General features: G+C 41.5%; 2 protein-coding genes and 1 pseudogene across 2 annotated transcripts in view; 1 reads left to right on the plus strand and 2 right to left on the minus strand.

The window, feature by feature from the left end:
- Nucleotides 1-14,047, plus strand: part of HEXB (hexosaminidase subunit beta) — a 31,061-nt gene extending 17,014 nt beyond the window's left edge. Inside the window, exons 7-14 of the mRNA XM_020998460.2 lie at nucleotides 1,992-2,121; nucleotides 3,321-3,501; nucleotides 4,383-4,469; nucleotides 7,600-7,672; nucleotides 10,167-10,341; nucleotides 12,657-12,747; nucleotides 12,970-13,074; nucleotides 13,863-14,047. Of these exons, the coding sequence (XP_020854119.1) occupies nucleotides 1,992-2,121; nucleotides 3,321-3,501; nucleotides 4,383-4,469; nucleotides 7,600-7,672; nucleotides 10,167-10,341; nucleotides 12,657-12,747; nucleotides 12,970-13,074; nucleotides 13,863-13,911 (891 nt within the window). The 3' untranslated portion in view covers nucleotides 13,912-14,047. The remainder of the gene's footprint in view (nucleotides 1-1,991; nucleotides 2,122-3,320; nucleotides 3,502-4,382; nucleotides 4,470-7,599; nucleotides 7,673-10,166; nucleotides 10,342-12,656; nucleotides 12,748-12,969; nucleotides 13,075-13,862) is intronic.
- Nucleotides 14,044-21,857, minus strand: LOC110216606 (nonsense-mediated mRNA decay factor SMG5 pseudogene; annotated as a pseudogene).
- Nucleotides 21,858-22,669: 812 nt separating this feature from the next.
- The window catches only part of GFM2 (GTP dependent ribosome recycling factor mitochondrial 2), a 51,742-nt gene continuing 48,913 nt past the window's right edge, over nucleotides 22,670-25,498 (minus strand). Inside the window, exon 21 of the mRNA XM_020998417.2 lies at nucleotides 22,670-25,147. Within this exon, the coding sequence (XP_020854076.1) occupies nucleotides 25,019-25,147 (129 nt within the window). The 3' untranslated portion in view covers nucleotides 22,670-25,018. The remainder of the gene's footprint in view (nucleotides 25,148-25,498) is intronic.

The raw sequence follows: 25,498 nt of genomic DNA on the forward strand, positions 1-25,498 counted from the left end.
TGCTTATGAATTAGAATCCTAAATGATCCCTTTTATGTATGAATTCACAACTTACAGTAGCTGTCTACTTTGCATTTGTTTTTATTAGATTGTAGCTTTAGGTATTTATTGTTTGGAACTTATAAAATTAGCTTTTATTTTAAATAAATTCTGGGGGAAATGCAAATAAAATAAAACTTTTAATTAAATGAACAACCAGAGCTATTTATGAATAACAGAAATCAGCCATGTAAAAATAAATATGACAGTTTACCACTGGCAGGTAATCACAGTTGCTTTAAGAAATAGCAAGTTGTCATGCTTTAAAATGCATCATCTTAGTACTCGACCGGTCTATCTTAGGGAGAGGATTGCTGGAACCATAGCAGTCACTCTAAGAAATATTCCTTCTTCCTCAAAGAGGAGGCAATAGAAGTGCTCAAGAAGGTAGAGCCAAAATGGCAGAGTATCAGGAAGAAAAACTGTGAGCTCTCTGCTAAAATTTCCCAGAACAGATCTAGAAAACACACCAGACTAGTCCCTGATGGAGGAAATCCAAGCAAAAGTCTCATTTTTCTAGCCCTGATTCGCCTAGAGAGACAGACAGAGAGGTCTGCGGACAGTGAGGATGGGGTCTAGCCAGGAGTGTGCAGCATTGCACAATCCAGGACAGGGAGAGGCTGTTCAACGGGACTAGACAAGGTCCCATTCTCCATTGGGGGAGGGAGAGAAGGTAGATTTTTGCTTTTTCAACGAACACAAGTTAATTCTTTGGAGGTAGGGTTCTAAGTTGTGTTCTGATTGTGAATTAATTTGCAGAAGTATGATACGGTCATCTTTAAAGGTTTTAAAAGCCAGTTATTTGTGACCAAGGACATTTAAGTCTTTTTTCACTTTGCTTTCTGGATAGTAGGGGTGAGCTGGGAAGCATTCCAGAAAACAGAAGACAGTGGTTGGGGATGGTTGGGCAGATATTTTAGTAAAACTATGATTGTCTAAAATAGTGAAAAGACAATGACATGATTTAGAAGAAATTCTCATAGCAGACTTTCTTCTTCTGTCACCTTTTGCAATATGTATTTTAAAATAAAGAATACAAGTGTTGTTAGAGGACCATACACAGAGGTTCCCAAAGTGGGCAATACTGCCCCCTTGGGGGCGCTGGAAGGATCCAAGGGGGCAGTAGTTGCCTCTGGTACAATTGAGGGATGTTGAATAAAAATAAGGGAGTGGTGGAAGCATATGAAAAGAAGGGAAGAGAAGAAAAGTTTGAAAAACCATTTGTACATATTTCATCTGTTGTATAATAAGGTGATAGTGATTACATTATTTTCCAAATAAACACACAAAATGCAAGTTATAACCAATCAGTGGTCAAGTCCACCTACGAGACTTAACAAGCAAGTTTTGGCAGGCAAGGGTGTCAGGCATTGTTGGGAAGTCCAGCATGCATTGATAGGAATACGTGTGTATGTAATGATTTGTTTACAATGTTGTACTATACGGTTACATGATGCAATCATCAAAATCTCAATGCAGGAAAAATCCCACAAATTTACAATAAGTTACTAAATTTAAGTTGTGTCATTTAAAAAAAATTATATTTTTTTGAAATAATGCAAATTTCAAAACAACATTAAAGGGTTAAAGATTTCCAGGGAGGCACTGAGTAATTTTTTTTTAAAAAGGGGGCAGTAGGTCAAATATGTCTGGGAACCTCTTATCTAGCATGTTGAGTTATTTGAAAAAATAAAATTATTTGTCACTTTTTTGAAGTAAAAATTGGAATATATATCAAATTGTTTGCTTTCTCATTGTGGGGGTGGAGGGAAGGAAGGAGGGGAAAGAATTTGGAACTCAGCAGTTTAAAAAAATGAATGTTATACATTGTTTTTACATATAATTGGGGAAAATAAAATATTAAATAAAAAGAACAGTAAAATTGGATTACTGATAAAGGACATTTGAACCAACTTTATGGATTTTAACTTTAATAACTATAACTTATACAGGGAGCCTATTCTTATGCCCATATTTATTCTCAAGCGGATATCTCAATTGTGATTGAACACGCTCGATTACGAGGAATCAGAGTTATCCCAGAATTTGATACTCCAGGCCATACGATCTCTTGGGGAAAAGGTAAAAAGTTTGTGTTTTTCATGACTTCAGAGAAATCACAATCTGAACTTCTTTCAAGTCATTTTTATAATTTTGTAATCCCCTAATTTTTAATTATTTTTAATTGTATAGTTAATTTTATAATCCCCTCTTATTTTGTTCTCCCTGAGGCAGCACTCATTTCTAATAAGATGTGGTTTCAGAAACCAAAACAAAACAAAACTGTATTTGTTCAGCCCTTTGTTGGAATCACTCTCATCCTTCTGGTGTATCAGATTCCCAAAACATTGCTTAGGGCACCTACCATAATCAAACTTTTCTTTCTTCTTTTTTTTTCTTTTTTTTCCTTTTTTTTCTTCTTTCTTTCTTCCTTCTTTTTTTTTTTTTTGGTGAGGCAATTGGGGTTAAAGTGACTTACCCAGAGTCACACAGTTAGTGAGTGTTATGTGTCTGAGGCCAGATTTGAACTCAGGTCCTCCTGAATCCAGTTTTCTTTCTTCTTCCTTCAAAATCTTAACCCCATAATGAACAAATTTTCCAAATCTTGCCCCAGCCATCTTTTCAAGTTGATTATTCATTAAATCCTTCTCCTTTACCAGGTACTTATAAACTTTTCCCTATATACCACATTCTATTATCTCCTGCCTTGGGGCCTTCTCATAAGCAGGAGCTGTGTGTCTGAGATGCTTACCCTTTAAAGCTCAGCTCCACTATCATATCCTTAAAGAAGCCTTTCCTGATCCAGCTCTCCTCAAAATCACTTGGTATTTATTTTGTATTTCTCATATTCCTCTAGTGAAATTCCAAGCTCTTTGAAGGCAGGCACTTCACTCCCTTTTATATGTGTGTCTCCAGCACCCACCATAGGGCCTGGAACGTAGCAAGTGCTTAATAAAGGCTCTTTCAACTTAACAGCACCCCTGGTTCTCCTCTGCTCTCTTTTCCTTCTTTTAATGCTTTTTTTTTTTTGGTGAGGCAATCGGGGTTAAGTGACTTGGCCAGGGTCATACAGCTAGTAAGTGCCAAGTGTCTGAGGCCAGATTTGAACTTAATGCTTTTTATATGACATCAAGTTAAGCTCCTTCACCATCTTCATTGCCCTCCACTGGTCAACAAAATACTTTAGAAATTGAAGCCACTAGAGTCTTATAGAAAGAATAGAACTACTTCCTTTGGATGAAGAGCTTCATTAAGAGAGTGTCTGAATTCTTTGATTGCAGGTCAGAAAGACCTCTTGACACCTTGTTATCAAGGATCAGAGAAGACTAATTCTTTTGGGCCTGTAAATCCTATTTTGAATACAACCTATGAGTTCATGTCGAAGTTTTTCAAAGAAATTAGCAGAGTGTTTCCAGAAGAGTACATCCATTTGGGAGGAGATGAAGTAGACTTTGACTGTTGGTATGACTTCTTTAAAATCAACTTCATTTTCTAAACTACTGTCTTTGATGCAGTTATGAGAGGCTTGGCATTGTGAGAACAGGTTTTGAATAATCTAAATCCTCCAAAAAATCCCTCCACCCCAATTCTAGAAGGTGCATCCTATCCTAAAACATGCATTCTGATCCTGTGGGGTGAGGGACAGCTTACAAAGCAGAATCAAGATGCTGAGAAATTGGTCATAAACTTCTTAGGGAAGGAAATGGTTTGATTTCTTCTTTAGACTTGTATCACCAATACAAGGCAGCAGAGGCAGTGAATAGTTTTTAAATTGAATTTTTGGATAATCATTTTCTTTTTTTTGTAGTATGAACTAAATTTAAAAATCATGAAAATTTTTAAAAAGCAAAGAAAAAGATTATCTTTGATACTCTTATAAGATAATTTGTTTTAAAGAGTATATCTAATTTATTTCTCTGTCCACTTTTGAACTTTTTTCTCTTGTGCATTTTTTGTTAAGTGGATTTTTGTTTTTGGCTAATTGAAGATCATAGAATTGCTTCCATAAAATGAGTTAAAAGTTGTGTGGGGTTTTTCTTAAGGTCTTTGAAATCTCCTTGGATTTGAGGAGGAATTGAAAGAGTTATCTTCAAGGAAAAGCATTAAAAACTACAATAACTAACCAAGAAAGGTTTTTAGGTCAATTTTACTTTGCACAATTTTTTTTACAGTTTAAGTCTGTAAGTGTTGAAAGAGGCAGTCATGATGGGTATTTATAAATGTATTTGCAATGTTTAAAGTGACACTTTAAAAAATAAAACTTTATGGTGATGTCCATATAGGGAAATGTCTTTTTCTCTTTTAAATATGAGAGCCAAATTAAATTAACTATTTTTTTTAAGGGAATCAAACCCATTTGTGACAGAATTCATGAAGGAGCAAAGCTTTGGTAAAGATTATAGGAAACTTGAATCTTACTATATTCAGAGGTAAGTTATTTGAATGCCTCATCTCTCTCTTGGTTTCAGCCATACATTTTTTTTTCTTTTTGTGAGATTATTGGGATTAAGTGACTTGCCCAGAGTCACACAGCTAATAAGTGTTATATATCTGATTTCGGAATTGAACTCAGGTCCTCCTGACTGCAGGGCCAGTGCTCTATCCACTGTGCCACATAGCTGCCCCTCAACTATACATTTTGTAAAATTCTCAGGAGATAGTCCCCAGGGAAGACCAACTGTGTGCATCAGTCTAGGGTTTCCCCTCTTCTTACTCCGTGCTCCATTGGTGGATTACAAGGAAATCGGAGGTTGGTGAAATTTGGGAGTTGAGAAGATTTCTCTCCAAGATCTCATCCACTCCCATGGCTTTAAGTTATCCCTTCAAAGCAGCCTAGCTAAGTCCAAAGAGACCTATTAACAAAAACTGTTAAGTAGGTGAAGAATTTTTCAAGGTCAGTGAAATAGGTAAAGTTAAGTGGAGTGCTCAGTCCTGGGATAGAAAGGCATAAAGGGAAGACAGATAGTTCTGAGAATCATGTGCTTCTTTGATTATCTACAAATAATCATTTAACTTTGGTACTATGTGTGGGCTTCATAGAGTGCCTGAATCTTAGCTTTATTGAAATATAGCTACGAGGCTTGACTGTATGTGTATAATCTATATCAAATTGCTTGCCTTCTCAAGGAGGGGGGAGAGGAAGGAGAGAATTTAGAACTAAAATTTTTTTTAATAATTTATTTTGTTTTATCAACAAATCACTTCCATAAGCTTTTTTGAGTTTCAAATTTTTCTCCCCCTCCCTCCGCATCTCCCTTCCCAAGACGCGTGCAATCTCATATAGGCTGTATGTATACATTCCTATTAAACTTATTTTCACATTAGTGATGTTGTAAGGAAGAATTAGAACTAATAGGAGGAACCACAAGAAAGAGGAAACAAAACACAACAGAAGGAAAAAAAGCAAATAGCATACTTCAATATGCATTTAAACTCCATGGGAACTCAAATTTTTAAAAAATGAATGTTAAAAAAATTTTTATTTACATGTAATTGAGAAAAAATAAAAATCAAATGTAAAAAAATATACTACTGCAGGGAAAGACAGTAGCATCAACAAGAAGTTGGGAAAGATGGTTCAAACTATAGAAATGACAGAGGCTTGTAGACTACTCAGAAGCCTCACAACTCACTTTCTCCCAAGATAATGTGTCTAAAGTACTTAGCAAACCTTAAAGTACTACCTAGATGTGAGCTATTATTCTAAGAAGAGATTTTGAAAGTTGTTGACAAGGACTGAATAGCCAAAAAAAAGAACCATGCAATTGACTATATCTGAAACAGGAAGTGACTGGTTACTAACGTGCGAGGCCATTCAGATCAGCCCCCTGTGGGTGTGCACATCACCCAACTGGCTGAGGCAAGTTTCAAGATCAGTGCCACAGTAGAAGACAAAAAGACAAAGAATGTGCCTTTAGCATCTCTGTCCTTGTGCATTTAAACAAGCTACCAAAACTTAAAAATAGAAAACATGAAAACATAAAAGTATACATAGAAGTGAAGCTGAGGCCTGTAGGTGGTTCAGTGGACAGAGCTCTTGGCCTGGAGTCAAGAAGACTTGAGTTCAAATCTAACCTTAGCCATTTATTAGCTCTGGGAAACTGGGCTAGTCACTTAACCACTGTCTGCTTCTGTTTCTTCATCTGTAAAATGGGTATACCTCCCAGGATTGTTGTGAGGATAAAATATGATACTCTTTGTAAGGCACTTAAGCAAACCTTAAAGTGCTATGTAAATGCTTGCTATTGCTATTATTACATCGACTGTTAACCGTTTCTTAGAGAAGTTTAACCAATGTAAAAGATGCCACAGTGAAGGCAAAAGCAAAAAAAAAAAACCCAAAAATAAAAAACAAAAAATTACCTCAGCCAATAAATATTTAATCTTTTTTCCCAGTAAAGATCTTTTTAGAGTACAAACCCAGTTGTTCAGTGTTATAGAAGATACATACAGTATGACTTTACAGAAGAGGAAAAAGAGTAGTTGAGTGGAAAATGGACTTAAAGAAAGTTTGGTATGAGAACTGGTGGAGCCAGATCATCCTGAAACTGAAAGGAAGACAGATCTTTTGGCATTTCTTTCGTGACCTATTGTGATTAGCTACAGTAGTGGAACTGTCCCATTTCAACTGGACCATCCAATTTGAGAAATACTGCAGAGGTGGAATTGATAGGATTTGCCAACCGTTTTAGGGGTGGGGAACCTTTGGCCTCAAGGCTGGCTGCGCTTGAGGACCCAGAGGGCCATATGTGGCCTGGAGACTTCAAGTCCCCCACCCCCTGGTTAGATATATGAAGTAAAAGAGAAGAGATAGAGAGGCTAGGGGCCCCCTTATTGTGGTGGAGGTGATGATGAGTTCAAGTGTAGACGCCTCGAATTTGAGACTCTAGTGGTATATTAAGGTGGGACTCTCCTCCAGGCAATTGGAAATATGATCCCCAGGGCTGTGATGAGAAATGGAGGGAAAGATAGACTTGACAATCAAATTCATATTCTCAGAACTATCTGTCTTCCCCTTATGCCTTTCTCTCTTTTTCTTTTTTTGGTTGGGCAGTGGGGGTTAAGTTTCTTGCCCAGGGTCACACAGCTAGTAAGTGTTATGTGTCTGAGGCCAGATTTGAACTCAGGTCTTCCTGAATCCAGGGCTGGTGCTCTATCCACTGCGCCACCTAGCTGCACCCCCCCCCAATGCCTTTCTATCCCAGGACTGAGGATTCCACTTAACTTTACCTATTTCACTGACCTTGAAAAATTCTTCACCTACTTAACAGCTCTTGCTGATAGGTCTCTCTGGACTTAGCTAGGCTGCTTTGAAGGGATAAATTAAAACCATGGGAGTGGATGAGATCTTGGAGAGAAATCTTCTCGACTCCCAAATTTCACCAACCTCAGATTTCCTTGTAATCCACTAATAGATTTTATATCTTCAGAGAGGAATACATCATTTCTTATGTCTAAGGTTAATCTGTAATAGAAAAGGGACAGGTTTCTAATGCTATTAAACTTGATCAGCATGACCTCAAATGGCTCTTGTGACCAATTTTTTTTTTTTGATGTTAGGCTTATAGATATCGTTTCATCGACAAACAAAGGATACATGGTCTGGCAAGAAGTTTTTGATAATGGAGTAAAGGTAAGATCCATATGTTAAAATGGATATTGATCTGCATTCCAAGTCTTATTTATTGCCAGATTTTTTGCTTTTCTATTAGCGTGTGTGTGTGTGCAGTTGAGAAACTGTGACAGTGGATAGGGAGTTGGCATCAAAGAGAGGAAGATGAGGGTTCAACTTTCGCCTATTGGTATGTATTGGCTGAGTGACCCTGGACAGTTACTTAACCTCTCATCCCCTGGTCAATTGCTTAAGTCACAGAGAAGGTGCCAGCATGCACTGGGAGAGTTAGTGCCTCAAAGAGAGCTTCTTACATCAAAGAAATAACAATCCCCATCCCTATCCTAATCAATGCAATCATTGGGATGGATTGAAAGAAGTCATGATAAGTATTAACATAAGCAGAGAGGCAGAATGGCCCAGTGGATAGAAAGTCATCCTCAAAACCAAGAAGACCTGGGTTCAAATGCTGACACTGTGGTCCTGGAAAATTCATTTAATCTCTTAGAGTTCTAGGGTAATCTCTAAGATTATGAGTTGCAAAGAAAGGGCCAGTCTGCACTGGGAGAGGGGAGTTTCTTCACCTGAAAGGTGTACCAGGAGTTCTCTATACCAGTGAAATGAAAAAAGACAGAGTTCCTGTCTTTATCCCTAACTATAAACGAGGCCCTGGGAGTACAAAGATGTAAAGCATAAGTTCTTACAATCCAACAACAGAGGTAAGACCTGTACACATATAAATATGATTGAGGCAGCAAGGGAGAAGGGGCTAGATAAAGTTCAGTGTGAGAAAGGAGAGATTACTTTCAATTGGAGGTGACTCAGAGGAGGCTTCCTGAAGGATGTGGCTCCTAAGCTGGACCTTAAAGGAAAGGGTAAAGAAGAAGAGAGAGTATGCCAGGTAAGAGGGACAGCCTAAGCAAATGCAGAAGGGGGAAAGGATAGGAGGGGTTCAGGGAACCTTTAGTTGTCCACTTTGGCCAGCTCATGGAATAGATGCATGGGAAGAGAGTAGAATCCTGCAGAATGTAGAAGGCAAGTGACTAGTTCAATGTAGTCTCTGTATCTTTGGTGCTTAGCACAGTGTCTGCAACTTGGTAGACACTTAATGATTGTTTGCTGCTTGACTGAAAGAAGTCTTTAAATGCAAGAGCCAGATTGCAAAGGTTCTCAAAAATACCAGGATAAGGCATCTGTATTTTATGCTGTGGGTCATCACCAAGTTAAGGGTAGTAGGGTCATGACCATTTTGCCCATAGCAACTCTACTAAGGTGTAGAGGGGGTGTGATCTGCATTATCAGAGGGTTTATCCACACTGGCATAATCATGTGACCCTAGGGAGCCACTGAAGGGCTGTCCTTCTTCCTCCATCATACAGCCTTTGCTGTATTGACTGTCAAGTTGAAGTAAGCAGTATCTAGTATTTGTTTTTTCTGTTAAGAGACTCAGGGGAGGAGGGAGAGATAGCAAAAGGGAAAATACTTAATTTTGTCGTTGTGGGGAAGACTCAGAGCATTTTTGCTTATGATTTATACAGCCTAACAAGGAAATTTGTTTCTTTGAAAGTTGCTTACTTAAACTTGTTTTTAATCTGTGCCTTTCAGCAGGGATGAAAGACAGAAATTTAACATCATTAGTATTCTTTATTGCTCTCCCAGAGGCCACTGGCTTTTTAGCAAATCTACCTTTTATCACAGTTATGACACCTTCAGTCTCCACTGGAAGATGAGTGATAGAAGTGGGAATGGGACTCAGTCATGAGTCCTTTATGCCCATGTGTCAAGCACAGGGGTTAGTCTTTATGCTGAGTTCTTAGTGTTAAAGCCCTAGAACTAGGAAAGTAGGCACTAATTTTGGGGATGATGGCAGGTACTGGCTTTTTTATCTTTATATATCTTCAGAGAGGAATACAGTGCAGTGTATACAGTAGGTGCTTAATAAATGTTGATTAGTTAATAAGGGTAGGTATGTATATGCGTGTATACACACACACATACAGAATATCTGAAAAGTCTTAGTGCAGTTTGAGGCTTGTAAAGTTAGTATACTGAAGCTTAACTGAATGTTGAAACATCTTTTGCATAATTGCACATGTATAACCTATATCAATTTGCTTATTTTGGGGAGGGAAGAAAAAAGAGAATTTGAAGCTTAAAATTTTACAAAATAAATGTTTAAAATTGTTTTTATATGTAATTAGGGGAAATTTTTTTTTTGACTAGGCAATGGGGTTAAGTGACTTGCCCAGGGTCAGACAGCTAGTAAGTGTTGTGTTTCCGAGGCTGGATTTGAACTCGGGTCCTCCTGACTCCAGGGCTGGTGTTCTGTCCACTGCACCACCTAGCTGGTCCCCAAGTTTTTTTTTTAAAAAAAACAACTACACTAAGATTTTTGGGATATCTTGCATTTTAAGGAAAATTTAAGCCTATTAGTTTGAATTTTTGGCTACTGCCAGTGATTTTTTAATTCATTTTTATCTACTTATTCCATTAATGTATACTATAATCTTTCTAGCTTAAGCAGGACACTATAGTTGAAGTGTGGAAAGAGGAGTTTTATCGTAAGGAGCTAGCGGACGTAACAGCGGCCGGGTATGCTGTGGTCCTTGCAGCCCCTTGGTACCTAGACTATATTACTTATGGACAAGATTGGAAGAAATACTATGCTGTGGAACCCCTTAATTTTGCTGGTAAGTCTAATATCTATAAGGTGCTTTTATTTAATTATAAAGATTCAGTTTTGAAGTGTTTTCTTTGAGAAACAAGAAGTAGAAAATAGTTTAGCAGTGCTATTACATTTCTACAACATTTCTCACATCCATCCCATCCCCTCTCCTCTCCTCTCCTCCCATAGCCATACACAAAGTTGTGAAAGCTATATTTCTAAAACATGCACCAGATCATGGCACTCCCCTACTCAGAAATCTTCATTGGCTCACTATGCCTCCAGGGTAAAATGCAAATCCTTGTATTTTTAAAGCCCTTCACAGTCTGCCTCCCACCTGCCTCTCCAGTCTTATTTTAGATGATTCCCCCACTGTACCATGTTCCAAACTGGTCTTCTGGCTGCTCCCTCTGTAAGACAGGCTGTCTCCCATCACTGCTTTTATATAAGCTTTGTGGGATGTTCTCCCAAACAGCTCAGGTCCCACCTCCTAAATAAAGCTGGACCTGATACTCACAGTTGTAAATACCCTGTCTTTCCAGAAATTATTATGCTAGGTGGCAGAATGGATAGAGTGCCAGGCCTGGAGTCAGAAAGACTTGAGTTCAAATACGGCTTCAAACACTTCCTAGCTGTGTGACCCAGGGCAAATCACTTAACCCCTGTTTGCCTCAGTTTCCTCATCTGTAAAATAGGGATAATAATAGGTTGTTGTGAGGATGAAATGAGATTATAACTGCAAGTACCTAGTATGGTACCTGGCACTATGTAAATGTTGGCTATTTTATTATTATTATTATTGCCATTAATAATACCTGTATCCCACTGGTAGAATGTAAGCCTGATTGCAAGAACTATTTTTTGTCTTTATAGCCCCAGCACCTAGTACAAAGTAGGTGCTTAAGAAATTTGTTGAATATTTTGAATTTTGTTTGTTGAATTTTCACTGAATTGGCTACATTTTTGACCTAGTAGGGAAAAAAAGTCATAAATCTACCTGGTTTAAGAACACAAAATGTGGAGGCAGGTAGGTAGCGCAGAGGATAGAGCACCAGCCCTGAAGTCAGGAGGACCTGAGTTCAAATTCGGCTTTACACCAAACACTTGACACTTACTAGCTGTGTGACCTTGGGCAAGTCACTTAACCCCAATTGCCTTTAAAAAAAAAAAGAATATAAAATGTGTGTATATGAAGTGCCTTTTCAAAGGAGTTGTAAAAATGGATTTCCCCAGCTTGTACCTATCCAGTCCAGTCTTTTGGACATGTCTTAATGAGCTAATGCTTATTGAAACCCTTGCCTTTCCTCAGTCCCTGGTAGTGTTTTTGACCCAAGCTTTTGACCTAATGGAACTTAGTTGTTATTTTACAAAGAAAACAGCTTCTGTTGTAGATCTTTTAAGATGGACTTGAGCTGTCCATGATGCCTCCACCTGTTATCCCTGCTCTCACTACTGGGGAGTCTGAGCCGGCAGATCACTTGAGTTCTTGAGTTCTGAGCTATAGTGAACTAAGTTGGGCAGGTATCTACCAGGTGCTGACTCTAGCACTAACATGATGAGCTTCCAGGAATGGGGAGCAGTGTTGCAGGCTGCCTAAGGAAATCAAACTGGCCTGGGTCAGAAACAGAGCAGGTCAAAGCTTCCGCACTGATTAGTAGTGGATCAGGCTGTGAGTAGCTGGTGCACTTCCAGCCTGGGCAAGATGGGGAGACTCCATCTGGAAGCGAAAACCAAAAACAACTTGCTCAGCCTACTACTGCCACAACCTGCTTAAAGGAGGTAGTGTGCTATCATGGATAGGGCATCAGGAAGACCTGGATTTGAGATGCTGACTGGCCCCGGCAAGTCACGTCACTGGAGATTGTCTCCTCAACTATAAAATGGGGGAAGATTAGTACCTATCTCATAAGGGTTGTTAGGAACAAATGAAATGATTTATAAAAATGTTTTGCAAACCTTAAAGCACCATGGAAATGTCAGATATTGTTACTAGTTTGTACTTGTCTTAAAGATATTAATTTCCACTGAAGTCCTATTCAGATGCTACGTCATGACTTGGATGTGACCCCTGCCCCACAACTCTCAAAAGCTTTGCTAACAAGTTGTGCCGTGTTCTACGCCACCCCAGAAATTAATATGCTTCTGTTAGATTCCAAGGAATTCCTTTCAAGCAGACAAGACAAAGCTGTTTTTCTATCTTTAATGGACAGTGAAAGCAGAGCAGACCAAATATTGACCAAGATCAGTGATCCATTAAGTAGTGACGCAGGCTCTCTTACCCTCATGTACTTTATTTAGGCAGCAGATATCTTACTTGCAACTTGTGTCTTATCATTTCAGGTACTAAAAAACAGAAAGACCTGGTAATGGGTGGAACAGCTGCCCTGTGGGGAGAATTCGTGGATGCCACTAATCTCACTCCCAGATTATGGTATGGGATAACTTCAGGACCATTTGGTTGAAGTAGTTAAATCTAGATGTGGTCAAATGCAAGTTTAGAATAAAAGACTAAACAATTACCTGAGATAATAGAGGTGTTTGTCCCTAAACTGATGCAGGAATAGCACTTCCTGTGTAGTACTGATCATTTGACTTAGGCCTACCTTATTTAGAAACATTAAGTGGCTAATTTGCTTGGGGATGTGTACTGTAGGCCTCGAGCAAGTGCGGTAGCAGAACGGCTTTGGAGCCCCAAAGATGTCCGAAACCTGGATGACGCTTATGAAAGACTGGCAGAACATCGCTGCCGCATGGTCAGGTGAGCCTCTGGTATTACCAGACTGGGACATTGAAGTTGGGTGGGAGAGATGGGAGACACTTACCACTCGAAGTAGAAATGAAGGACGCTCTGACAATATGGACTTTAATTTAGAGATAGGAGTTGTTATTTATTATTGAAAAGAGTCTGGAACATGGAAGTACAAATAGCCTTTTTTGCTTAAAAGTATTATTTGTTAAATGCCTAAAACATTTAGTACTTTATTCTGTCATTTGGGGTGGGGCAAGAGGGCGAAGAATCCCTCTAATCTTTAAGCAGTTTTAATTTTGAGTCTATTATTAAAATACAGTCAAGGGTACAGGCTCTTGAATCAGAAGACCTGGGTTCGAATTTCACCTCTAATGTTTACTCTTTGTGTGACCCTTGTCAAATCACTTAACTTTCTGCACCTCAGTTTCAACTGTAAAATTAGGGAGCCTGGACTAAATGACCTCTGAGGCCCTTTCTATCTCTCCATCTGTGAGAGCTTCACTTCCCTTATCTGTAAAATGAGGGAGTGGTACCAGATGGCCTGAGGTCACTTTCAGATTGAATGGTCCCATGACCAGTTCTTCAAGAATTAACACTAAAGGTTAACACTAACACTCAAGGTTAAAACTAAAATATTTTTATTATCCCTTTTTTTTTCTAGTATCTTTTATGCGGTAGCACCCAGGGCATAAACCATTCTCCAGGGACAAACTCGACTGACAGTTAATTTTTTATTTTAAAAAATTGTCTTTAAACATTTCCTTCATTTATGTTTTTCTCTCTCCTTTTTTTAATAGACGTAGAATTGCAGCAGAACCTCTTTATATTGGATATTGTGAATTGTGACATGCCCAAATGGAGCAGAATGGGGAATAAACCGTTATGGCTGATGTTTGCATTGTGATCAACTTAATTTTGAAATTATGTAAATTGAAATATGAAGTGTGAATTTTTATAAATAAAATATATCTTTGTAAACATATTAGCTCTGACTTTTGCAGACTAAGCAAGGACCTGAAGACTTATCCCCTGGTTATGGGTGGCATTTCATGACTCATGGAGGACTCTTCGGGCTCAGGAAAGGGCGGGAAAGTTTAGATAAGATACACCTTCAGGCTAGGAGGAAGGAATTAGGAAAAGCAGGACTAGGTGGTTGGCCTATAGAGTGGCCTTCCTCAGTCAAGCATTCTCACTCAAAAATACAGCTATCTCAGAGAAACTCAAACTCACAAGGCTATCAGCTATTCAAATGTCAGTCTTACTTGCCCAGCCCACTTTAATATCCACCTGAGAATCCATTTCTCTGAGAAAATGAAGTCTTGATGGGATGTAGGTAATTTTGGAGCATGAAGCAGTTTGACGGGCAAGGGAATTTAGAGAATGACGTCAAAAGGGGCAGCTAGGTGGCACAGTGGATAGAACACTGGCCCTGGGTTCAGGAGGACCCGAGTTCAAATCCAGCCCCAGACACATAACACTTACCTAGCTGTGTGACCCTGGGCAAGTCACTTAACCCACCATTGCCTAGCCAAAAAAAACCCAAGAATGATGTCAAGATAAACCAAAATTTTGCCTAGTTGCCTTAAGTCCAGTACAGGACGGAGAAACAATCCCTTTCACAGCATGGCCCCCATGGCAAAATTTGGGCTTTTACTATACCTGAGCTGTATGAAGCAATTAAATATATATGTATTTTTTTTCAGGGTTAGGAGGATTTTATCGAATGGTGTTTCAGTTTTACAGTCTTTGCTGTGGGGTTGGAGAACACCCCACTGCTGCCCCCATTCTCCCATATTCGGCTTCTCAGAGGGGCTGGCCATAGGAACGTTGTCAGGGAAGTAGGTATTGGAATCTGGTCAGGGCAGCAGGAGTGAGTTCTTCTTCTCCCTTGGGTCATCCAACTGGACTTTCCTTCCTCTGCTTTCAGCCCCTCTTACTCTGGGTGCCCACCTGATCCTCCCCAGGCTCACAAGAAGACTGAGTTGGGGGAGGGGGAGTGAGAAGGAAGGGGCACTGCCACGTGCCAAAGGGGAAGTGAGGAAAACGAGGAGAGGGGGAGAAAGGTGTACCCGGGCAGTGTGTCCCAGTGTGCTGCCGTGATCTGCCCTCAGTGCCCTGAGAGTTTACCATGATCTTTGCTCCTACTACCCCAATCTTGATCTCAACACCCCCAAAACTACCCTGCTGGGAGATAAGTCACTCATGCTCACCCAAGAAACCAGAAGCCCTGAATTCCTTCCCCAGCAAGTCCCATGTTGGTCAGGGCCTGAAGACACAATGGGGAGAGGAGGACTGGGATAGCTGGGGAACCACTGTGGGCTTTCTTCACCCCATCCAACCAGCCTCTAGACACCAGAAATTTGTGGGTCTCTCCTTCCTCTGATTTTGTTCCATATGCAGATGAGCTTTCCTGCTGTTCTCAGCTGGGAAGGCCTGACCCCGACCCTGGCAGAAGTTCCCCCTTCCCACTCTCCCTGGTGTCAGGGGAGCCACCCCTCTCCCTCAGGCTCCCTGTTCTGTCACAACACAACAGCCGGAAGGTTACAGCGAGATGGCTGAGGCTGGAACAGGAAACCCTGCTCAGGTTGAGGGTCTGGCACAATAGCCCATGGCTCCTGGAGATGCCTCCAGTTTCCTGGCCCAGCAGCTCTGGGAAGAGCCAAAAAGCAGAAGTGGGGGCCCAGGTTCCAGTGAAACATAAAGCAGGCAGGACTGGAGTCAGAGCGGTAATATTGGAGCAGAGGCGTATCCTTGCATATGCTGCCTAATGGAGCAGGGCTCCATTTCTGCCTTCTCTGCAGGCCTCGTTTTTGTTCCTGACCTGTTCTGCTCCCCCATCCTGACATGGGGTAACGGAGGGAAGGGGAATAGAAGGGGGCCAGAGGTCTGGGGACAACCTTCCTGACACTCAACTCAAACCAACACGCCACCTCTGGGGGATTGAGGGTGGGAGCCGAGTCTTCCTCTCCTCCCTCCACTACCCTGGATCTTGGGTAAGGAACTTGTTTTCCTAGTCATTAACAGTTGGTAATTCTTCCTTTGAAAACTGTTCGTAGGCTTTGACCACTTAACCTTTTGAGGACCAGAACCCTTAGCTCTGACTACTTAAAACAATTAAAATGATCATCAGTAACTGCAAGGCCCCAGTAGCCAACAAGTGCATCTGACAGAGCCAATGTAGAGTATAACATGACAGCTCACATTTCACATCACAAACGAAGATGAGTAATCTCTTCTCAAGAAAAGTCATTAAGAACCACCTTCCATATGAGGCCCTTCCTGATGCTCATTCCCCCCAACTACTAAGAGTTTTTCCCCCCAAGTCACTTTGTATCTATTTTGTATATACTCATATATGTAGCTGTTGTCTCTCCTGGCTAGACTGTAAGCTCCTTGAGGCAGGGACCGTCTTCACTTCTGTTTCCGTCACCAGTGCCCAGGGCACTATGGTGGACACTAAAATTGTTTGTTGATGAATTCAAAGGTTATTTCTTGCTTTAAATTTGTGATCCCACAAACAGTTTGGAGTTCATGGAATCAGCACCTTTCATTGCTGAGATATTTTTGTGGTAAAGAGGAGATGGGTATTTTGCCTTCCCTATATTCAGAGAGGGACTGGCAGTTGCTTTCCAGTTGTCAAATCTTTGAATTTCTCCATCAAGGAAAACCAAGTTACACCACTACTTCCTGGTCGTTGAAACTCGTAAGCTTTCTCTTAGCAAAGACCCTGACCTTTCCTCTGAGTACAGTTTTTCTGGTTCTGTTCATATGCATTTACATCCCTCAGGTAAATGACAGCCAAAGAACATGAAATTTCCAATAACAAAACAGTCCACTCCATACCATCATCTCTGCTAAGAGAACCGATCCAACAACAACTTTGTTATCCTGACGACTCTGGATTTCCTGAATGCTGCCTCTTCTCTGCACGAGATCAGCTAGGATAGAACTGAGATAGTCTCCAGTCACTGTAACTTCCAGGTTCATTAGGGGTTCCAGAACTTGCTGGTCAGCTTTCTTTAGAGCCTAAAAATAAAGATATTAAAGGCTCTCAATGAAATAAAATTCCATTTATACAAAACTAAACAGTTGGGGTAGTTGGGTGGTGCAGTGGATAGAACACCAGGCAAAGAAGAACATGAAAAAAGAAGTATGAAAGGTGGCAGAAGATCTGGGATCAACTGAAGAGACAGGACAAGGAAGAAGTCGAAGGTAACTGGGTAAAAGTTCACTGGAAAGAATTCCATTTTCCTTTGAGTCCCAAAGAAGCATTGAAGAAAACATTTTATCTTCAAATCAAATGAGCTGGCAAGCTAATTGTAGAGGGAAGCTACTAGCAGAATAAAGAGCACAACTTTATCCAGAGATTTACAGTCAAAGCCAACAGACCCAGGCTTCAGCACAGGTTTGGTTTGCAAATAGAAATGGTCTTAAATACAGCCTTCCTACAGGTTCCTTATCAATACCAAATCACCTAATTCTTTCTCTGACAAGCAAAAGGGGTCCAAAAAACAAAAGAAAATAAAACAAAAGTCCAATGGGCTTGGTGGTGCACACCTACAGTCCTTGCTGATGAGGAGCCTGAGGCTGGTGGATCCCATGACTTTGGAAGATCTGAGATGCAGAAGGATGAAAGTCTATGGTATCCACAGTAATGACACCAATATGGTGGCCCTGAGGAGCAGAGAGGTGAGCCATCTCAGGTGAGAAAAACTGAGCAGGGTGAAGTCTCTATGCTAATCAGCATTGGGACTGGGCCAGTGAGTGGCTGATGCACTTCCAGTCTGAGTGAGATAGGGAAACCCAGTCTCAAAAACAAAACAATACAATACAACAACAAAAACAAATAGTTCTCTTGCTAAGTCAGTGTTTATTTATAGCAGAAGGAAACTAGGGGAAGAGGGGAAAGTAAACAGAAGGGAGATAAAAATTTCTGGTAGGTGATCTTACCTGGGGAATTAGCTGATGATATCTCTTCTGATTATACCCTACCACCCAACTGTTCTAAGTATTGAATGCAATTTAATTGAAACTCAAACCACCACATGGATTTTAACTTACTTTGGCTTGTACACAAGGAATCAGGCAGCAGGTAGCAATTACCATTCACCTAATGTGGTAGCAACAAAACATTCTGTAATCATTCTACTATGCTAGGCCACCAGAGGTAGCCATGACATAGTTTAAAACAACCACCAGCACCACCAGCCGAGCTGAGGGTCAGGCAGAGTAGCCCATGGTTCTTGGAGATGCCTTCAGTTTCCTGGCCCAGCAGCCATGGGGAGAACCAAAAAGCAGAAGTGGGAGCCCATGTTCTGGTGGAACACAAAGTAGGCAGGAGTGGAGTTAAGAGTGGTAATATACAGATTGAAGGAGGAGGGTTCCATTTCTATCTTCTCTGTAGGCCTATTTTTTGCTCCTGAGCTGTTCTACTCCCCAACCCTAACATGGGGTAATGGAGGGAAGGGGAATAGAAGAGGGGCAAGGGTCTGGGAATGACAATCTTGCAGACACTCATCTGAAACCAACTCAACACCTCTGGGGGCTCGGGAGTGGGGACTGTCATCCTTTCCTTCCCCCACTGCCCTGTATCTTGGGGCAGGAAGGAGAGGGGCTCTCTGATGTCCCCTCCTTGCAAAACGTCCAGGAAATGCTCCTCAAATGGGTCCTGCTTTTAAATCAGATGAAATACAATCCCCTTCCCCTCTGATGATGGCAATGGAAGCTGGGGTATGTAAGGGTGTCAAGAACTTCCCAACTGGAGTTTTAGAAAGATTTAAGGAACCAGAGGCACTCTCCTTCTCCAAGGTTTCTTCCCCTTCTTTTTGGACACAGGTTAGGCTGGGAAAAGGGACCTCATCCTCCTAGCCCCCTCCTTTTCTCTCCCTGCTGCCTCTCTGCATGAACGGGATAGGGACCACGCCTCTGTGTGAGTCTATGTGTGTGTATGTGCGTGTATGTGTGTGTCCTCTGTGTATGTTGGGGGAATGGTTGCTGTTGACATCCCTGACTGCAGGGAAAGGGAGGAGAGATTGGAGTCAACCTCTGCATGGGGTATGGGGAAATTCTCAGCCTGTCTCCTTCCACTGCTTGTAGAAGTCCAGCACATTCTTGATCTCAGCACTGGCATAGATGGCTACTGGTATGGCTGTCTGCGTGGAGCTGTCCAAAGTCCTGGGATCATACAATTGAAGACCAGTGATGATGGTGGGTCATCCTCTCCAATTCCCTGGGCCAGAGTCAGTTGTTTGCAACTGTCCAAGATCTTATAGAGGGTCTAGACATCTACATCCTGCCTCTTCGGTTTATGCCTCTTAAAACTCTTCCCCAACTCTTTCTGGCAGTGAAGTGTACCTGTTTCCTTTTTTAAATTCTGCTTCCAAGTATTGGATACCATCGTGAGCCCCTGGATGTTCCTTCTTCAGCAAGTCTAAGCCACCAATCACTGTCCTAGGGATGATGCTGGCCAGCTGGCAGATGATGGCAGAGAGCTGGAGTGTCGGGAACAAGGTATGGGGACATCTCCGCCTGAGCCTTGGGCTGCTACAAGCTGCCTTCCAGCTGAGACACCTCGAGCTGCAGCCGAAGTTACGCCACATCTCTGATCAGTCAATTCTGACGAGCCTCTTTCTGCGCCATCCTGAAGTGGGCCTAGGCTTGCTGCAACAGATTCTCTTGTTCAGCCTGAGCAATGCTGATAAAGATGCCAACCTCAGAGGTAAACTGCAGGATGCTGCCCTGCAGATGGGCAAAGTGGCCGAAGCTACGGATGCATCAGATTCACATGACAGACTCCTCCATGGGACTGAGCAAGGGTTGATCTAATTCAAAACTGAAACATTTGTGGGCAGCTAAGAGTGGGGTAGACTGCAGAGAGCTGTGTCTACTGGGAGTATCAGGGAAGTGCGAAGGTCAGGTCACTCACAGCCCAGAAGGGCACAAGACCAGGCTGGGCTCCTGGAGTTCTCTACCAGTTGGCAGAAGATTCAGTAATACAGAGAGGCCATTCCATAGACTTTGGGAGCTCTGTACACACATGATGATAAAGTTGGTGTTGGTCTGAAGCCAATCCAAGAAGACTTTCGCAGCAGGGAAAAGTCTTCTCTCTGCCATCAAGATGTGAAGTTTCTCCTGGATATTGCTCCATTGTGACAGAAGCATCCACTGTACACACTCTCTGTAACTCAGATCCATTGGTTCAGGTTTGTCCAGGTCCCTACTGATGCAGTTCCTGTTACCAGCAGTGGTCCTAATTTCGTTAGAAAGATGGAGAAGTATGTTACTGAAGGTGAGGGCCAATAGGAAGCAGCGTTCTATTTGGAACATCTTTGTGGACATGGCTTACAGGTTACTGGCAATACTGGCCTCATTTGGACCCGATGGGCCATTGGAGGGGTCAGAAGCTTCTGGCCTGGGCTGAGGGGAGTCTGGGGTCACAGGCCATGTTCCCTCCTTATCTTCCACACCCTCCAGGTCTGAACATGACTCCTGGCTGTTCATTTCTGAGTCTGACTCCACATCAAAAGCTGTTATTCCACTCTTATCACTCTTCTCTAGGTCACTGTCATCACCAGCCTTGAGTAGGCAGTGGTACTGCCGATGAAGGCAAGATGGGCAGGAGAACTCATGAGTCTTCTTGGCCTCACTCGCTCTTGGTGCTGGGGGAAGAGGCTCTGGCTCAGGTTCCCCCTCCTTCTCCAGTGGTTCTTTGAGCTCTGGCTCATCTGTCCCATCACTCTGGAACGCTGGCACAGGGCTCTCTCCCTCTTCCATCTCTGCCTGCACCTGAATATTGATGTGGTTGATAAGATGGGGAAAGAAAGCCTGGGTGAAGGCAATGGCAGTACTGTACTGATTTGATCCTGCTCTCTTCAAACCGTGAACACTCATGAGCCAAATGATGACCATAAGAAGATGAGAAGGTCAGGGAAGAAAAGAATAGCTATTCTCATACTCCTCTTCATCCTCACTAGCCAGACTGAGGTTGGGTGAAGAGGGCAGGTAGAAGAGACAAAGGATGAAGTCTGGCAGAGTGATGTCAGCTCTGAGTCCAGGGTGCTACTCTTGGTCTGCAGAAGACTCTGCAGGTACGTGAAGTTCACCAGCAGCTTCTTGATATCCTTACACTTCTTGCTGGGCAACAGTGTTCGCGTCACACATTTCTTCAGCTGGTGGTACATTTTGGCTGCCTTGTTATACAGCCGTTTGAGATTCCCATAAGCCCTCTCAAAGGACACTCTGGACTGGCTGCACCTCAGGTGCTCGGTACACAGCTTCTGCATTGTAATACTTGCTCCCTGCCAGGGTACCTAGCTGATTGAAGGGCATACCTATCTGAGAAGCCACTGACAAGGCTTGGAAATAGGATCTGTCAGCCAGGTGCTCTGTCTATACCAGCTAATTCGTTCTGATATCAGGACAAATCTCCCAGACACATCACACATCGGGGGTAAGTCATCTGAGCCCAGTCCACCTCTTTCCCTGAGGCAGATACTGGCTTCTTACAACCTACTGGAGGGTCAGTGACATGAGTCCAATCAATGCAGCATTACAGTTCAAGCTGGTGGTGGGACTGGACACAGAGGAGATGCTGGTAGAAGCCAATGCCAGCAACCAGAGGTATACTTTTTATTGGTCTTGAAAAGCTAGACAACCTCATAGTACATCTTCCTCCAAAGTAGCTCCTCTGCTTTCCTCCCATAATCCACTGAATGCAGGAACATAAGCTAAAGAGTTCATGAAGTTTATTCCTTAGGCTAACATTCTGTGGTTTGAACACTTCTTGGTAGGCAGTTTTGTTGCGAAGGATGAGGTCAAGTCAATGGCCAGCCTCTACTACCGCCAGGTAAAGCAGGTTGGTATGCAGGACCTTGGCCTGGGGCTTACTGCTCTCCACTCGGGGTGGGGGTGGGGGGGAGGTGTCCTGGCTCATGGTGTCAGCAGCCGGGGGGTGGGGGGGTGGGCGGGCTTCTGGTTAAAAGCCCACCTGCTGCCACCACCATCATCTCTAGCTGTAGCTACCATTGCTATGAGACAGCTGCCCATGACGGCTCCTCCCAATTAAATATATTTTTGAAGGACACACCTAGAACATTATAACATGTCTACATAGCAGACAATGCTCCTTGTCAGAAATATTAATTTTTTTAGGAATAAAACTGTTTTGGGGATCTTTTGTTTTATATCATCTTCATTTCCAAATATAACCCCTACCCAGAGAGCCATTCCTTGTAACTAAGAGGCTGCAGGTGGAGGGGCAGGTGTTACTCTATATCCACAGTACCTTACTTCTTCAAAAAAGGGAGAGGAGGTACATTTTTCTCATCTCTGCTTCAGGGACAATGCAGGCCATTTGTTGTATTTAACAGCATTCATTTTTATTTTTTCTCTCTATTTGCCTTCTTGTAGTCATTGCAAACACTGTTTTTCTCCTTTACTTCACTTTGTATCATTCAAATAAATCTCAAGTCTCCATATTCATTATTTCTTATAACAAAATAATATTCCATCACATTCACATACTACAATTCATTTAGCCATTCTCCTAAGAGTGGACATCTAATATAAGGGAATTGGTTTTTTTTCTAAGTATGAAAGAACTGTCTACTTTAAAAAAAATAAATTTTATTGTAGAATTTCTATATCACTTTGTAACAGTAAGATGTTACAGGCTGCGCAGCACTTACAATTTATTTCACGGGTTTGGATCTGTACCCACAAAGACACATTCACACTCTTCCTAACTTACAAATGATTTAATAATGATAATAATCATAAACATACATGCACGTAAATGTCATTACATATGATTATACAATCTTAGAAGCAAAGACTATTAACAGAAAGATAGAGAGATAAAGAAGAAGTACATCACCAACCCGAGGAAGCACCCACTCCTGAACATGTGGCTGGGGGAGTTCTGTATCACAGCCGTTGGGGTGTCAGTTGCAAAGTCCCTACAGCAGAGCGTCCTCTCCGAGGGAGAATCTCAAAGTCACTTTCCCAAGAAAGACCCTTTTTATCATCCTTACACAAAAAAGGCAGAGAGCCAAGGAATAGGTGATTAATCCTAAGGACTTGAGAGTTTTGGCTGAAACTCTCTGACCTCAAGAATGATCTTTATGATGTCAAAAATGCCTCAGGTCAATACTCTGGCCAAGTCCCTGGATGTTTACCTCAAGACTTAACGAATAGTTCCCCAAGGTGGGTCTGGGTTGAAACAAATCCCAGACCAATACATTAGGGAAGTTCCTTGTCCCTTGGCTTGGGCTGTGGGTAGGGAAGATCTTATACATTAACCCCTCACACTTTCATATCTGGATTCCTGGAACTGAACCGTCCCTTATAATAAAATCAGCTAAGCAAGAACAACTGCTATGGTAAATACAATTAAATACCACAATCTGTCCTTTGGGACTCTTGCCTCAGCTGTTTTCTGATGACCGTTTGGCCTTAGTGACCTTTTCATTTAAAGATGTGTTGTAACCCAGCAATAGCACCTTTAGGGCTATATCCCTAAGAGATCATACGAATGGGAAAAGGACCCACATGTACAAAAATATTCATAGCAGCTCTTTTTGCAGTGGCAAAGAATTGGAAATTGAGAGGATGCCCATCAGCTGGGGAATGGCTGAGCAAGCTGCGGAATATGAATGTAATGGAATACTATTGTGCTATAAGAAATGATGAACAGGCAGACTTCAGAAAAACCTGGAAAGACTTATATGGTCTGATGCTGAGTGAAGTGAGCAGAACCAAGAGAACGTTGTACACAATAACAGCCACGTTGTGCAGTAACTAATATTGATAAACTTAACCCTTCTCAGCAATACAAGGATCTAAGACATCTCCAGAGGCCTCGTGATGGAAAATGCTATCCACATCCAAAGAAAGAACTATGGAAGTTGAATCGCTATCATTTTTTTTTCTCTTCTGTTAAGTTTTGTTTCCTCTTTCTGATGGTTGCTCCTATTGGTTTTAATTTTTACTTACACCACTAATGTGAAAATATGTTTAATTGGAACGTAAATGTATATCCTATATGAGACTGTGCGCCATTCTGGGGAGGGTGGTGGGGAGGAAGGGGGAGAAAAATTTTAAACTCAAAAGCATATGGAAGTGATTGTTGATAAATCAAAATAAATTAATAAAATTTAAAAAAAATAAAGAAACGTTGTAGGGGCTGCTTATTTCACCCCTGTATCAGTTCATTTAGAACTTCCCACGTGACTCCACATTCTTGAGATTAGTCATTTCTGGCTGCACATTTCCATCCCATTCCCATTCCACAGTTCAGTCATTTCACCACTGATGGGCACCTACTTTGTTTCCAGTTCTTCCCTACAACAAATCTGCTTCCTGGAGCATTTTGGTATAAACTGAAACTCTATTTCTACATATGGCCTTCTTGCTATACCAGTAGGGGGATAAATAAGTCAAAGGTAACGAACAGTTTAGTCACTTTTCTTGTACAAATTTCCATTGTTTTCCAAAATGACTGGAGTAGTTCACAGCTTTATCAACAGTGTATTAATATGTCTATCTGGTGTCTCAAAGTCCCTCCAAAATGGATTAGGATATGTGCCAATTTTTAGGGCGTGAGGTGAAACTTCAGACTTATTTTAGTTTGCCATTTTGTTATTAGTGATTTGGAGTCATTAACAGTTGGTAATTCTTCCTTTGAAAACTGTACGTAGGCTTTGCCCACTTACCTTCTGAGGAACAGAACTCTTAGCTCTGACTACTTAAAACAATTAAAATGATCATCAGTAACTGCAAGGCCCCAGTAGCCAACAAGTGCATCCGACAGAGCCAATGTACTAAGTATAACATGACAGCTCACGTTTCATGTCACAAACGAAGATGAGTAACTCCCTTCTCAGGAAAAGTCATTAATGTGGATCTTCATACAATGAAGAGACTTCACTAAGAGAATGTGACTCTTAGTCAGTGATCAGGCCAGTCCACTCCTTCTACTTAGCAAGGCATTTTGGTCCTGAAGGTTCATAGCTTGATAATTAGACAGCTCTAGAGCAAAAGTTGCCGTCCCAGATGACAAAGTTCGGAGCACAGTTGAATAACCCTGAAAAGAGAGATTTCACAGAAAATGACAGTCAGTTATTCAGGATAAAATAGTTATGCCCCCAATTTCTTTTCTCCACCCTTTCTAACCATTTCATCGATAATAAGCAAAGAAAAATAATGATGTTCAGACTGAAACTGGTTAGCTAATTTTAATTCTGAATGAAACTATGGGCTGTTCTTTAAAAATCTGTGGATTTTATTTAGCTATGGTTTCCACACCATCTCTGCTTTCTTTAGAAGTGTGTTTGTCAAAACTGTAGAATGCTATATAGCTGTAAAGGACTACAGAGATTATTTAGTAGTCTAATCCCTCATTTTCCAGATGAGAAAACCAAGTAATAAACAGATG

The sequence above is a fragment of the Phascolarctos cinereus genome, unplaced genomic scaffold (assembly GCF_003287225.1).
Source record: "Phascolarctos cinereus isolate Bilbo 61053 unplaced genomic scaffold, phaCin_HiC Scaffold_4;HRSCAF=312, whole genome shotgun sequence".
NCBI classification, from domain to species: Eukaryota; Metazoa; Chordata; class Mammalia; order Diprotodontia; family Phascolarctidae; genus Phascolarctos; species Phascolarctos cinereus.